Below are 15528 nucleotides of genomic sequence, written 5' to 3' on the forward strand. Positions count from 1 at the left end.
TTTTGAGTAGCACATAAGTAGCACATAACAAGTACTTACTCTTACTTAAGTAAGAGATCTCAGTGTTTCATTTAATGATTATTTATATATATGTGTGTGTGTGTGTGTGTGTGTGTGTGTGTGTGTGTGTGTGTGTGTGTGTGTGTGTGTTCATCAGTGAACAACAGACAGATAAAGAGGAAGACAGGAGTGTAGCTCTCTGAACGTTCCTAACAGGAGAGGAACAAGATGTGAAATAAAACTAATATAAATACAAATAAAACTAATACAAACTGATACAGAGGCTGTTGGAAACATGAACACTAACACTTAACTGGATATCAGAGGCAAAGGAACACAAGGGGGAACAAGGCATTAAAACAGAAAATAGACAGATGGTGATACAAATAGAAACACTGGGGAGACTATTATCACTACCAGTAATAATGCTATTAAAAAAATACATGAAGCAGAACACAAGATAACACAAAACTGAAACAAAAAAGCCCTGGGGATGATGGACCACGAGATAAAACAAAATAGATCAACAATAAATGATCAGTTCAGCAAACAGTTTGATATGATTCTCAGTTTCTGCTGGACATAAAACCAATACACAGTTCAGAATACTAGACCTCATGCAGCATTAGATCATGAGTTAGCATTTGTTACGCTATGGATTCAAACACTGAATATGGACAAATATGTTAGTTTTTAGGCATTATTTCAAGTACCATCACTAAATAATCTCACATGTCCACTTTGAAATGCCTCGTACATTTGGAGTATTTTGATGACGTGTGTCGCAGTGTTACTGAAGTCTTGTTCAGTTCTGAGAACTCTGCTACAGTTGGCAGCAGCATCTGTCTTAGTGTGGGATGGACTAAATCCTGTCCAATGTGAGTCCGAGAGCCACTAAGGAGAAGTTTCCTGGGGGAGTTTTGCTCATATTGCATAAAATCTGTGTCAAGCCTCCACTGAGGGGACTTCAGGGGAAGAAGAAGACGTTTCCTAACTGCTCACGATTAGCCAGCGCAAGCAAGAGGTGAGTTTTTATAGCAGGACAGATAACTGTTGCAGGCATGTTGTATGGGATCCTACTTTTTTTCTTGAATGCTTTATCAGGATTCACGTGAAGAGAAAGTCTCAACTCCCTTCTTCTTTTATGATTTACAGTGTTGTGTAAAATTCTTGAGCTACCCTTCATTTATATTGAACTTCCAAGGAGCCAAATGTTCTTTTCTGGAGGTTTTTCAAAGTTTTTCAGTTCAGTCTTTGTACCTGACCATTTTCAGAGGAATATTACTTTTTTATTGATCCACTTAACACTGACATATAAATCATTCAAGCATAAAACACATAAGAGACAGCTTAGCAAAGAACTACTTTAAATCATATTTTTAGGCACAACCTACATAAAAACACATATTTTGATACAATTTTTTTTAGTTGAATCTATAAAAATGTCAAAGATAACAGTTCCATAGACATTTTTTTTATTTTTTATTTTTTTTGCAACAACAAAGGGATTTTCAAAGAGCTGTTAGCTAAAAGCTTGCCATATCTCGTCATGGTGTGCAGTGTCTCCTTAAAAATTTGAGGAAACTGGACAAGTGGAGGACAAAAGAAAAAAATGTCATCCCTAAAAAATAAAACTACAGTGGATCTGAGAGAAAAAGCCATTTTTAAGGAAGGGAAATATTGGGAACATGCTGAGGAATGCCAAATTACACAAGAACTAGGCTAAACAGTGTGTACAGCCATCTGTAAATCACAGTGGAGGCTCTATCATGATTTGGGCTGCATGTCAGTCAGTGGTTTTGGAGATCTTATCAAAACTGATGAAATTATAAACACAGAAAAGTATCATCAGACTTTGATTCACCGCTGAATATTATCAGTCTGGCAGTTGACTGCTGACACCGTTTGAAGTCATCTGATATGAAAGAACTCTGCATGTGACTGTGATTGGACTCAGCGGTTTTGCAGATCTCGGTAACATGAATGTGAAGGCTTGTGCCGAAACATCATAACATCGTCAGCCACACCGAGGGTCTGGGAGTGAATGAAATGCTCAGTGTGTCTATATTTCAGGAAAATGTGAAGCAGATGACGTCTCAGATAACACTGAAACATTTTCAGACTCACAAATGTGGATCTTAACCTGCTTTAGCTGAGTCCATATGAGTCCTTATTTCCATAAAATAACCTTTATTGATGTGTTTTATTAACCTTCACTGCTTGTTTGGTTTTTAGATTTAATGGAGCGACAAAGCAACTTGCATTCACAAGATGATGCAGAACCATCAGTCCTTATTGGTTGGGCGCTGGTGAAGCTCCAGTACGCTGTATTCATTGCGATGTCACGGGCCCGGCAGAGACTCGTACAGCTCTCAATTGTGTTCTCATTTGTCTTCCTCCTCCTGTGGATCGCTGCATTTCTGTACGGGACTTTCTACTACTCTTACATGCCCCAGGCGACTTTTTCTGCACCTGTGAACTACTACTACAGGTGTGTATGTCAAGTCCCATCCAGCTTCTGTTTCTGTGGTCCATTCTTTCTCATTTATTCATGTTTTAATCTCCAGGACAGACTGTGAAGCAGCTTCGTTTTTGTGCTCTTACCCTATGGCCAACATCTCTCTGATCAGAAATAAAAAACATGTAAGTTCATCAGTTTACTCCATGCAGGGGACTTATTAGGCTTTTCTTTAGAGGAAGAAAGTGGTCCTTACTGGGGAGCGGAGTGGGGAGGAACAAAAAAGGGCTTGTTTCAGACAGTGAATTAATTTTAAACAGTGAATTATGCAAAGCCTCACCATAAAAATAAAAATATATGGCTGGAAATAAGCATAATTGTTCCCCTATAGACATTCATTCATATTATATATATGTATATATTTATATGCATTCCAAGAATACTCATATGTTTTTTGTAATATATATCGAGGCGCTGACATTCGGCCAGCCCTATCGGATGTCTTTGCAGCTGGAGATGCCGGATTCCCCAACCAATCGGGAGCTGGGGATGTTTATGATTAAAACAACCTGTTTCTCTCAGGATGGAGAGCAAGTGGCCTCCTCCGCTCGCTCTGTAAGCTGCACTCATACTCACTCAGCACCAGCGCGTCTACATGCAATCAAATGGTGTACTTTTAACAGCTACTCCAGTGATTCACTGCTGCACTGCTGTGTGTTTCCCAGGGAAAACATCAGCTGTCTGCCTCCAGCTCTCGCTTTGTGAGTACAGTGCTGACGCATGCTAACCCTTTTAATCACACAGCCTGCTCAGAGCCAGATTAGAGCTGCTTATGGCAGGTCTTCCACTGTGTCAGGTCATCCCACTGCTAAAGTTAATGAGATGACAGGACAAAGATGTGGCATGACAGCTTAGAAATACAAGATGAATATGTGACATGGACTGTTTGATTCTGCACCGGTACTCAAACTCTAAAGCATTTTTTTTTATTTAACAGAAATAAATTATATGAGTTTTGTTTTAATTGTTTACACATCTCCATACTTTTTAGATGCATGTGTCTAATTTACAAAAAACCCTGGTAAGTTAATCCACAACCACCATGAACAGCCTATTGGTTCATGGGTGTAGTATAAACTCATGAGCGTCTGAGCCTGCATCTGTAATCCTTTCTTTAAATTTCATCACTAAAGACCTTTTTTTACACATTTGTAACAAAAGAGCAAAATGAATTCATCCCAGAGTCTGGATAATAACATGTGCACTGTAAGTGAAAGATATTGTGCTGTGCTGTGCTGTTGTGGTCAGAGCATACTGCGATACCGCTCAGACCTGCTGAGGACGCTGGGAACGCTGCTGTTCCTCCCGGCCTTTTTGACCGGAGCAGCCGAGCAGAAACAAGTGCTGGAGGTGGAGCTCTTCTCAGACTTCACAGACAACCCAGTGAGTCCTGCATATATAGATGTCAGATAAAAAGGGAGTAGGGAGCAATAAGCAGGACAGGGATACAGGGGAACACATGTTAATATGGAAACAGCAGGTCAATATTTAACTGACACCTAATTAACAAGTGTAGTGTTCTCTTGCAGAGTGTAGCAACTCTGATTAAACACCAAGCTAAACCTCTGTCAATGAATACACGAATCCAAGTAGAGTTGACCTTTTACTCAGAATCTTCATTTGACAAGCGGTGAAAACTGTAGTTGAAAAGAAATACAGAATAGAAAAAATGATCGTTTACATAAATATTGCGTCACGAAATAACTCAAAATGTGACCTTACACCTTCGTGTTAGCTTTAGCAACAGTAATGATCATCAAAACTGCCTTTTTTAACATGTACAAATCAACCTCCATGAATCACAAAAAAAATATAATTTTTAACAAATACCGCTATTTATGCCTTTTTAACACCTTCAACATGAAATATATACACTTACGGCGTTGCCTGAACAATGATCCCAAGTGGATGGCTGTGGATAAGCCTCAGAGCTAGACCGCATGTCACTCTCCCTCTTAGAGCAACCAGGAAGAGCAAGTAAACAGGAAATGAAGCAATACAGGTAACCCACAAGGAAGTGAGGTTATTAGCAAGTTCACCTTCAAAATTAAAGCTTCTTAACATTTTTAACTCTTTTTACTGTTCTTTTTAACTTAAAGACATACAAAGGAATTATTTTAAAGCAAACATTAAAGATAAATGACATAAATGCCTTTGAGGCATCACACTCCCCGCCTGGCCTATGTGAGGCCACTATGAACTTGAATGAGTCCAAACAACAGTCCGTAATCAGTCCTTAGGCAGAAGAAGAACTACTTCTGCAACTGGCCTAAGGAAGGTTCTTGTGTCACCTTGGTCGGTCGTTTTTACCTCAACCTTTCTCACATGTCCATCCTTCCCAGGAAAGGTTGCTGTGACTATGGCCATGGGCCAGTAGTTGCGAATGGTCTGCTTGTCCCTGAGGAGGACCAGATCCCCAACTTGAAGGTTTCTGCGTGTCACTGTCCATTTTTGTCTTTGTTGTAAGGATGGTAAGTATTCTTTGCTCCAACGGGCCCAAAACTGGTTCGCGAGCGCTTGAACCTGCCTCCATTGTTTTGTGAAGAGGTCCTTATCTGTGAAATCTCCTGGAGGAGGTGGAACTCCTGATTTTTGTGTGAGGAGCATGGCTGGTGAAAGAATGAAAGGTTGGTTTGGGTCTGTAGACACAGGTAGGAGTGGACGTGCATTGATGATAGCTGTAATTTCTGCCATTAGTGTTGACAGCACTTCATGGGTTAGGCGACTCTTTTGCTGCAAGAGCATTGAATCAAGGATTCTCCTGGCAACACCAATCATCCGTTCCCACGAGCCTCCCATGTGGGAAGCATGAGGAGGTCTGAAGTTCCAGCTACATCCTTGCTTGCTGAGGTACCCCCGTACAGTATTATCCATCTCCAACTCCTTGCTAGCTCCAATGAAGTTGGTCCCACAATCAGACTGGAGTTCCTTTGCAGGGCCTCTGAGAGCGAAGAACCGCCTGAGAGCATTTATACAGCTAGATGTGTCCATAGATTCAATCAGCTCAATGTGGACGGCCCTTGAACTCAAACAACTAAACATCATGGCCCACCGTTTGCTCTCTGCCTGTCCTCCTCTGGTGCGTCTGGTTACAACAGACCAAGGTCCAAAGACGTCAAGCCCCACATATGTGAAGGGAGGGCAAACCTTGAGACGTTCCGGCGGTAAGTCAGCCATACGTTGTTCTTCCAGTCTCCCACGCAGCTTCCGGCAGATTACGCATTTGTGTAGGACTGAATTGATTAGTCGCTTACCACCCAAAATCCACAGTCCAGCTGCCCTTACTGCACCTTCTGTGAGATGTCGACCCTGATGTCTCACCTGCTCATGGTGATGTCGCACGAGCAGTAAGGAAACGTAGCTGTCCTTGGGTAGGATTACTGGGTTCTTTTCTTCAGACGTTAGTTGAGAATGTTTCAGTCTGCCTCCAACGCAGATGAGACTACTCTCCAAAGTTGGACTGAGTTTATGCAACGGGCTGTTTGTGGGCACCACTTTGTTTGTTTGGAGGGCCGACAGTTCCTTGGCAAAGGCTGGCCTTTGTGCTGCTTGCAGAATGACATGTTTCGCTTGAGCTATTTCATCCACAGTACGAGGTAAGCGGCATGTGTGCCATCCTGTACACCTGCTGTTTTGGTTTGAATGTTTATGAGATCTTGCCACATGGATAAGGAAAGCCACTGCTCGCAGTAGAGAGGTAAAGGTGGAGAAACGGCGAAAGCGATCAGGGGTAAGTACAGGTTCCTTCAGATGAGTAGTGTAGGTGCGTACCTGTGGTCGAATCTCTGAGTCATTTCCCGGGTCGATGAGCTCAAACGTCTCACTGGTTTGTGTTGTTTCTGCAGATAACTGATACAGGAATGAAGGTCCGGTGAACCAAGAACTCTGTGCCAGATGTGATGCAGGCAGAGATCTGGATGCATGGTCCGCAGGGTTTTCTTCCGTGCACACATAACACCATTGTTCTGGTCTGGTAGATTGTCGGATACGTTGGACTCTGTTATGGACATATGTGTAGAAGCGTTTTGTCATATTACAAATGTACCCGAGTACCACCTTACTGTCCGTGTAGAACCTGACAGCATCCAATTTCAGATCCAGCTCCTCCCGGATGAGATCCGCCATTTCTACAGCAAGGACAGCAGCGCAGAGTTCGAGCCTCGGGATTGTTGGTTCAGACTGGGGTGCTAATTTGGCTTTGCCCATAACAAATCCTACTTCCACTTTTCCATCCTCCTGGATGGCTCTCAAGTAAGCGATAGCCCCAATGGCCATAGTTGAGGCATCTGAGAATACAAACAACTCTGTGCGCACAGCTTTGGTGAGCGAGGTTGATGTGTATGCACGTGGCACATGAAGCTCCTTCAGGACTTGAAGAGAATCTCTCCAGGTTTCCCATTTCTTCAGCTTGTCTTCTGGAAGAGGTGCATCCCAGTCAGTCAGTTCCGAACTAAGTTCCCTAAGAAGAGCTCGTCCCTGGATTGTGACAGGTGCCAGCATACCCATCGGATCAAAAACACTATTAACGGTAGAGAGGACTCCACGTCGGGTGAAAGGTTTGATAATAGTTGATGCAGAGAATGTGAATGTGTCTTTTCTGATCTCCCAAAGCAAACCCAGGCTGCGCTGCATGGGTGCTGTCTCCCCACTCAAATCCAGATCCTTGATGAGCGGGACACAATCTTCTGGCGGGAAAGCTCCAGTGACTGCTGGACTGTTCGACACAAACTTGTGCAAGCGGAGGTTTGATTCAGCAAGTGAAGCCTGAGTCCGTTGGAGAAGGTTGATTGCTTCTGCTTCAGATGGGAGAGACACCAAGCCATCATCCACATAAAAGTGCCTTTCCACAAATTTCACTGTGTCGGCACCGTACTTCTGGGCACCTTCAGCAATGGCTCTTCGCAGACCATAGATGGCCACCGCCGGAGATGGTGAGTTGCCAAAGACATGAACCCTCATGCGGTAGTCGATAACTGCCTTGGTGAGGTCGTTGTCCTCATACCACAAAAACCGGAGGAAGTTGCGGTGCCTTTCATGGACCAAAAAGCAGTGAAACATTTGTTGGATGTCGGCGAGGATAGCTACTCTCTCCCTTCGAAAGCGTAGAAGGACACCCAAGAGAGAATTGTTGAGGTCGGGACCAGTCAGAAGCACGTCATTGAGGGAGACCCCGCAGTACTGAGCGCTGGAATCAAAAACCACCCTGATTTGGTTGGGCTTTTGTGGGTGGTATACCCCGAATGATGGAAGAAACCAGCACTCTTCGTCTTCCCTCAAGGGTGGTGCCACTTCTGCGTGACCATTGGCAATGATCTTCTCCATGAATGCCACATATTGCTTCTGCATCTCGGGTTTCTTCCTGAATTGGCGTTGCAAGGATTCAAACCTCTTAACCGCATGCTCTTTATTATTTGGCAAACGTTGCCGTGGCTCCTTGAACGGCAATGGAGCAACCCAACTACCAGTGTCATCCCTGTGGACATTTGTATCCATGATCTCTAGGAAGAGAATGTCTTCTATTGATGGGGCCGGTTTGTTATCATGTTCAGATTGGTTAAACACTGTGTGTCCCAGCATCCTCTCCGGCATTTTGTTAGATTTGCTGAAGCTTGGCTGTGTTTCTTTGACCTGCATGAAACTTGCACAGGGCTGAAATATGGAATGGCGACCGCTGTCTAGCACATGGGTCTTGAATGTGTCAACCGTTGGCTTATGCACATTACCTAGGCACACCTCCCCTATCACCACCCAGCCTAGATCGAGACGTTGTGCAAAGGGAGCGTTGTGTGGCCCATTAACTTGCTGCCTGACCTTGTGTGCTCTAAGCACGTCTCTCCCGAGCAACAGGAGTATCTCTGCTTCTGGGTCCAGATCGGGGATGTGTTTGGCTATATGGTGGAGATGAGGATGATGCAAAACTGCACCTGGTGTTGGGATTTCAGCTCGATTGTTAGGGATTTCAGGGCACTCAAGGAGTGGGGGAAGAGGTATGAGAACGTTGCCGTTCAACGACTCTATCTGGAATCCTTCTGCCTTCCTGCCATACGTTTCGATGACGCCGGAGCATGTTCTGAGATGGTATAAGAGTGGTTTGTTCTCCACACCAAACAGCTCAAAGAACTCTGGCCTGGCTAAAGAGCGATTGCTCTGGTCGTCCAGAATTACATAAGCTTTAACGGCTTTGTGTTTTGAATGTTTGGGGTAGACCTTTGCAAGGCAGATCTTAGAGCAAGAACGACCCCACTGGCCGGGGCCACAAACCTCTGTGCAGCTAGTTCTAACATCAGTTACATTAGAGTCATCTTCTCCCTCCCCGCCGTTCTCTTGTGGTGGTGGAGGAGCCTTGGTGAGTTGAGGTTGTGGACCAGGGTGCATGGCTGCATCATGATAGATGCTTTCACACTCTAAGCATTTCACAGAAGATTTGCAGTCTTTGGCAACATGTGAAGTTGAAGAACAACACTTGAAGCATATTCCTTTCTGTTTTAGAAAGGCCTTCCTGTCATCGATGGACTTGTTTCTGAATGTCCTGCATCTTTTAAGTGGGTGAGGTTTATTGTGCAATGGGCAGTTCTTGTTAGGGTCGTTGTTGATTGTAGAGACATCTGTTTTGTGAACCGCGATAGACTTGTTGGTGTTAAAGCTCTTCATAGGTAATCTTTCTGGTCTTGTGGGGTTTGCGCCGTTGCTTTGACGAATAAAGCTGGGGTCATTTCGCTTCTTTGCCTCATGACAGACAAAGTTACAAAAGTAACTAAAGGGGGGGAAGCAGCCGTTATTCTCCTCTTTGTACCACGACCCAGATGACACCCACTTCTCCTGGAGCCCATATGGGAGCTTGTCTACTATGGGTCCAATACCTCTGGAGGTGTCTAGATATGACAGCCCAGTGAGGTATCCATCCTCCTTGGCGCCTTGTATCTCCATAAGCAAATCCCCAAGTTCACGTAATCTGATGTGATCTTTGGTTGCAATTTTTGGAAAACTGTCAAGTCTCTGAAACAGCGACTGCTCGATCATCTCAGGGGCGCCATAGCAGTCATTCAACCTCTCCCATGACTTGCGCAGAGCCAAACTGGCATTATTGACATGCACTGAGCGTATGCATCTTATTTGCTGTCCAGACTCTTTTCCTAACCATTTGGTCATGAGGTCTAATTCTTGTGTTTCTGTAAGTTGAACCTCAGCAACAGCGTTAGTGAATGAGGACCGCCATGCACGGAAATTCTCTGGCTTATCATCAAATTGGTACAGTCCTGACGTAACGAGATCACGTCGCGCCAAATATTGTGCCAGAGGGTCTGGTGGTTGTGACACGCTCACTGGAAGCATATGCGGGGGTGTTTGTGATTGAGCACCTATATACGTGCGAGGGTTTGTCCTTTCGACGTCGGTCCTCGATTCAGCTCTGGTCAGTTTAGACAGGTTTGTTGTGGGTGGATGTGTCCCATTATCCGCTTCAGGCTTGGGCTTGCTGTTGCTATGTTGGAATTCTGCTAAGCTTGCAGGTGGATGCCATGTTCTGAAACTGTCTTGTGATTCTGCACGGTCTACAGATTTAACAGGTGGGACAGATACTGGTGCAAAGGTGGACTGATTCTGATCATTTTGAGAGCAAACATATTCACTAATACGTTGCAATCTAAGCCTGTCTTCTGACTCAGATTTCACATTTTCTACATTTCCATGCATTTCTGCTACATCTTCTAACACCTGTGCTTCAGCGATGGCTGCGTCTGCTTCACGATTTAATGTTAGCACTTCCAGCTCTGAATCAATTCTAGCGGCTTCCAACTGATTTTGAGCTTCTCTAGTTTTCCTTTCTGCTTCTCTAGCAGCCTTTTCCAGTTTTAATTTAGCCTCCTGGCTAGCATATGATGCTCGTACCTTAGCAGCTTCTGCTTTAGCTCTGGCGCGAGCCGCACTTACAGATGATGCTGATGTCACGTTGCTCCTGGTATTTGATACCGATGACTTGTTGCTTGCTGCCATCACGAACACGTAGGACCATCGAGTGCCGCCTTTTCACTGTAGTGTTCTCTTGCAGAGTGTAGCAACTCTGATTAAACACCAAGCTAAACCTCTGTCAATGAATACACGAATCCAAGTAGAGTTGACCTTTTACTCAGAATCTTCATTTGACAAGCGGTGAAAACTGTAGTTGAAAAGAAATACAGAATAGAAAAAATGATCGTTTACATAAATATTGCGTCACGAAATAACTCAAAATGTGACCTTACACCTTCGTGTTAGCTTTAGCAACAGTAATGATCATCAAAACTGCCTTTTTTAACATGTACAAATCAACCTCCATGAATCACAAAAAAAATATAATTTTTAACAAATACCGCTATTTATGCCTTTTTAACACCTTCAACATGAAATATATACACTTACGGCGTTGCCTGAACAATGATCCCAAGTGGATGGCTGTGGATAAGCCTCAGAGCTAGACCGCATGTCACTCTCCCTCTTAGAGCAACCAGGAAGAGCAAGTAAACAGGAAATGAAGCAATACAGGTAACCCACAAGGAAGTGAGGTTATTAGCAAGTTCACCTTCAAAATTAAAGCTTCTTAACATTTTTAACTCTTTTTACTGTTCTTTTTAACTTAAAGACATACAAAGGAATTATTTTAAAGCAAACATTAAAGATAAATTACATAAATGCCTTTGAGGCATCACAACAAGTTTATTTTCCCTCTCTGTTCAGTATGCTCCCTCAGTCACGGCTGTCATCGAGATCATGTCCAGCAGGGTGCAGATTTATTCATCTGACCTCTACATTCATGCTCATTTCACTGGCATAAGGTGAGAATTACCCACATAATGCACACATTTGCTTGAAAAAAGAACATGTGTAACGTTTAAACCTCCTCCAGGCCCCTCTGTGTACTCAGATTGCAGGGTTCTCTTCACAGTCTAAAGCTATTTGATGACTGTGATGTATCCAAACTATCATATGGAGCACAAGTGATAAAATGTCACTATTTTAGAAAATTGCTTCGACCAGAAGGAATCATACCCAGATTACCCTGGTACTGAAATGTAGGCAAAAAGGAGAGCTTTCATGTGCTGCAATTGGTTTCGACCAGAAATACTGCGTGGGAATAAAGACGCTCAAAAGTTTGCCCAAAAGAAGTTTTTGATCCATTCATATGTACCTCGAGGGCTTTCTTCCAGGAAAATGTTTGTAGTATAAAGGCAAAATTTTGAATGGCTCATTAAATACACTGAAGTTATTGTACCAAAAAAACCCAGCTGACTCGGAGCGCTTCAGCTAGAACTTTTCAAAGTTTGATTATTTATGGAATATACATTTTTGGTTTGTTTTTTTTCCTGTGACCAACTGTCAGAATATGGCATTTTGTGCGATTTTCCTCAAAATCATGGGTTGGTTACTTGACAGAGATATAACAATGATAAGCCAAGGCACCAGTGGCTCTGCTTTCACTCGTGGTTTATGAGGAATGAAGCAGAACTTACATTCAGCTCAATAACGCCACAATAAATGGAATAGAAATATGATGTGGACGTGAAAGAGACACACATTTCTCAGAAGTGGCTCTGAAAAACTTGAATTCAGGTAGCAGTGATCCTCATCTTTCTTAATCAGCTGCCAAAATCAATGACCCCAGGTCCCGACACTGTGTAGACTTTGGCCCAGTCCCAGTGACCACACTCAGAGACATGCAGACTTTGAGATGCATCACTGCTAAGTCTTTGAGAGGTGTCTCTGGCAGACAGTTTGAGTACTTTTTGTCATGGTTCTGGCTCAGGTTACCCAGAGTTTCTTGGACCTTTGAAGTTTTGAAGTTGTATTGATTTATTTCTTCTTTGTGATCCCCGGTTTGTTTGATGTTTATATTCACTTCATGTATTCTTGTATTTAGTTTTGCTCCTAGTTTCTAAGTAGCTTCATCATTTCACTCTTCTTTGTCCCTCATATTTATGTGTCTGCATTTTCCCTATGTAGTTATTTTATTTCCTGTTTTATTTTGGAAGTTTGTGTTCCTTGTTTGTTGCTTTGAGTTGTTGCTTCCTATGTAGTTGCTGTCTGCCTCATTGTCCTTGTCAGAGCCTCAGTTCACTTCCCCCTAACATATCCCAGATCCTGTGCTACATTTCCCTAGTATTTATTTCCAGTTTATGCTTCTGTAAGGAGACGTTTTTCTGTTGCTTTTTGTGTTTCGGTCTTTGTTTAGTCTGCACTACACATTCAGGACACTTTTTCTCTTTACCCGTTGCCTCACCAGATACTTGCTGTACAACTTCCCCGTCATATCAGCCATTGTGGGCGTCTCCAGCAACTTCATCTTCCTCAGTTTCATCTTCATCTTCAGCTACATGAGGCTGCTGTTTCAAGCGAAACCACAGCGGGTGAGAAGAGAGACCCATGACTGCCAACAGACAGGGCTCTAAACTTGAATTATCAGATTTTTCCTTCCTGGTCATGCTTACCTGTCACTGAGTTCCTTGTTGCCTACAGTTCAGAATGAGTTGGACAGAGGAGAACAACCAGCAAGGGAGGAAAGAGCTGTCCCTGCAGGTACATTATTATTTATGTTCATGCATGTTTAAACTAACTGGATCAGTTCAAGAGTGTGATTTACTGTGTTTGACTGCTGGAACAAATTCTTTGACAGGCACTGCAGAAATGCTGGGTCCCTTCCATCAAAACCTCACAGACGAGAGACAGGAGGAACCACATTCTCACGTTGGAAATGACACAGAGCAGCAAAACAGAGATACAATTGGTCAGGGAGAAATAAACGAAACAGAAGCAGCCTGAGGCAACTGATAAAGGAGGAGGAAAATGTGCAGAGAACAAGCATGATAATGTGATGTAAAGATGAATATTTAAGGCCAATATCTGGTTGAAAATGATGAAGAGAATCAATTTTACATAAAAGCCGCAAAGAAACCCTGTCATTACGAGAAAAACATTTCTTGGGAATATGTTAGACTGAAAAAAATATGTATGGTTTTATTTGTTTGAGTATTTATAGGCACCACAAATAAGTCACTTGCAAATGTCTTTATAGTCAAAACAAAAATACATTTTGCTCTGATATAAAATAACACATAATTACAATAATCATAAATGTTGTAGTTGCTGGTTAACACTAATTATACAGACAAAGTCTGGAGACAAAGTAAGAGGGGTCGGGATGGTTTGGAGATGTGCAGAGGAGGAATAGTGGATATACTGGACAAAGATGGAGATGCCAAGCAGGAAGAAAAGAGAAAGATCTAGGAGGAGGTTTATGGATGTAGTGAATGGGTGCGTGCAGAGGGATAGTTTGTGGTGGAGGCAGATGATGCCCTGAGGCAACCTCCAAAGGTAGAAACTGAACGTGGCTGAAAGAAGAAAAAGAAGTTACCTACACAGCCATCACCCCTGTGTTTCAGTGGCATATTAATCCAAGATTTTTATGTTAATTTACACTTAGATAAAATCTTTTCCAAATACTTCAATGCAGCTGAAAGCTGCTTTTGGTTTTGGGAGGGGTTTTAAATACAAGTAATTCATTTAGCTGGTTGACTGCATGAAGCATTACCATTAAAAAAAATACCTTTTTTTCAAACTGAGGATTCTTGTTCTAAGAAATGAGGACTATTTAATGCGAAAATCAAAATCAGTGACGCTTTTATACACTGGTGTTTGCTACTCCTTTCACATAACAGCCTGAACTGGCTCTAACCAGAATCGAAACAATGTGGGGAAACTCCAGCGGACAACTGAGTATGAGGACAAGTACGTTTAAAACAGAGCTCAAATTTTACAAACAAAAACTTCACAGTTCAACTCAACGGATAACTTCTTTAAATCCACACATAAAACAGCAGAAACATCAGCAGCATGAAGCTGGGGGCCAGAAATGGCCCAAGACAGACTCAAACCCCAGCTCCTGCAGTAGCCTTTCAGAATATTGGTTGTTTGCTCAACACAGTGAGCCAAACGGTTACCCCACTGCAAGTTTTTTAAGCAATAGTTGCAAAAAAATAACAACAAAATGCCACACCGTGTCTCCTTAGCTTGGGACAATTACACCCATCAACACGCACTTATTGGAAAGTTTATTGGTTACACTTTGCTAGTTCCAGATTGGATCTCTTTTCAGAGCTGCCTTAATCCAACAAGATATCGTACACATCCTTCTGAGATTTTGTTCTTTACTGACATGCTAGCATCACACAGTTATAAATCTCCCGTTCCAGCACATCCCAAATATACTTAATTGGATTGAGGTTTAGTCACTGTGGAGGCCATTTGAGTACAGTGAATTCATTGTTATGTCCAAGAAACTATTTTAAGATTATGTGATCTTTGTGATACGGCGTGCTGTCCTGCTGGAAGCAATGATCAGAAGATGGGTATACTATGGTCACAAATGGGTCAATATGGTCAGCAACAATACTCTATAGGGTGTGGCATTTTAAGCAATGCTCAGTTGTTACTAAGTTTCCCAACACGTGCCAAGAAACAATCCCCCACACACCACCCTGAACTGTTGTTACAAGGCATAATAGATTTATGCTTTCATGTTGTTTATGCCAGATTCTGATAATAACTTCCAAATGCTGAAGCAGAAATCACCAGTGTGTGAACTTCAGCAGGTTGTGTTGACCATCCCTTACCGTACATAATGAGTTGTTGCTATGTGATTGGCTGATGAGATAATTGTGAAAATGAGCAGTTGAGGCTTTCCTAACAAAGTAGTCAGTGGGTTTATTTCAAAGTAATATAACAATATACATGAAATCTATTCTACATAATAACTGTCTAGAATTTCTCTTTTCATTAAGCTGTGAAATGTTGGACTGTGGAGCTGTTTCTTTTGTTGTATGGTGAAAAGAAATTCTGAAAAACAACAAAGCAAAATTTGCATCTTTTTCTTATTACACAAATAATACTTTTTTTTTTGCATTTATTCACTCGAATGCTGTGTAACTATTTAAATAAAACACTGTAAAACACATTCATTATTGGAGGGAGGACACCGTATT

General features: G+C 42.5%; 1 protein-coding gene and 1 pseudogene across 2 annotated transcripts; one reads left to right on the plus strand and one right to left on the minus strand.

Annotated features, from left to right (window-relative positions):
* Nucleotides 1-788: 788 nt before the first annotated feature.
* LOC146524827 (seipin-like) lies at nt 789-13309 on the plus strand (annotated as a pseudogene). Its single transcript, XR_014876874.1, has 10 exons — nt 789-1024; nt 2236-2491; nt 2568-2643; nt 2930-3073; nt 3184-3219; nt 3767-3901; nt 11231-11328; nt 12774-12897; nt 13007-13066; nt 13164-13309. The product of XR_014876874.1 is annotated as a seipin-like (transcript).
* Nucleotides 4113-10581, minus strand: LOC146524828 (uncharacterized). The gene has a single exon (XM_085177457.1). It carries the CDS (start codon nt 10508-10510, stop codon nt 4748-4750), a length of 5763 nt encoding a protein of 1920 aa, XP_085033583.1. The 5' UTR covers nt 10511-10581; the 3' UTR covers nt 4113-4747.
* Nucleotides 13310-15528: the final 2219 nt, after the last annotated feature.

This window comes from Neolamprologus multifasciatus, chromosome 2 (assembly GCF_963576455.1).
Source record: "Neolamprologus multifasciatus chromosome 2, fNeoMul1.2, whole genome shotgun sequence".
NCBI lineage: Eukaryota > Metazoa > Chordata > Actinopteri > Cichliformes > Cichlidae > Neolamprologus > Neolamprologus multifasciatus.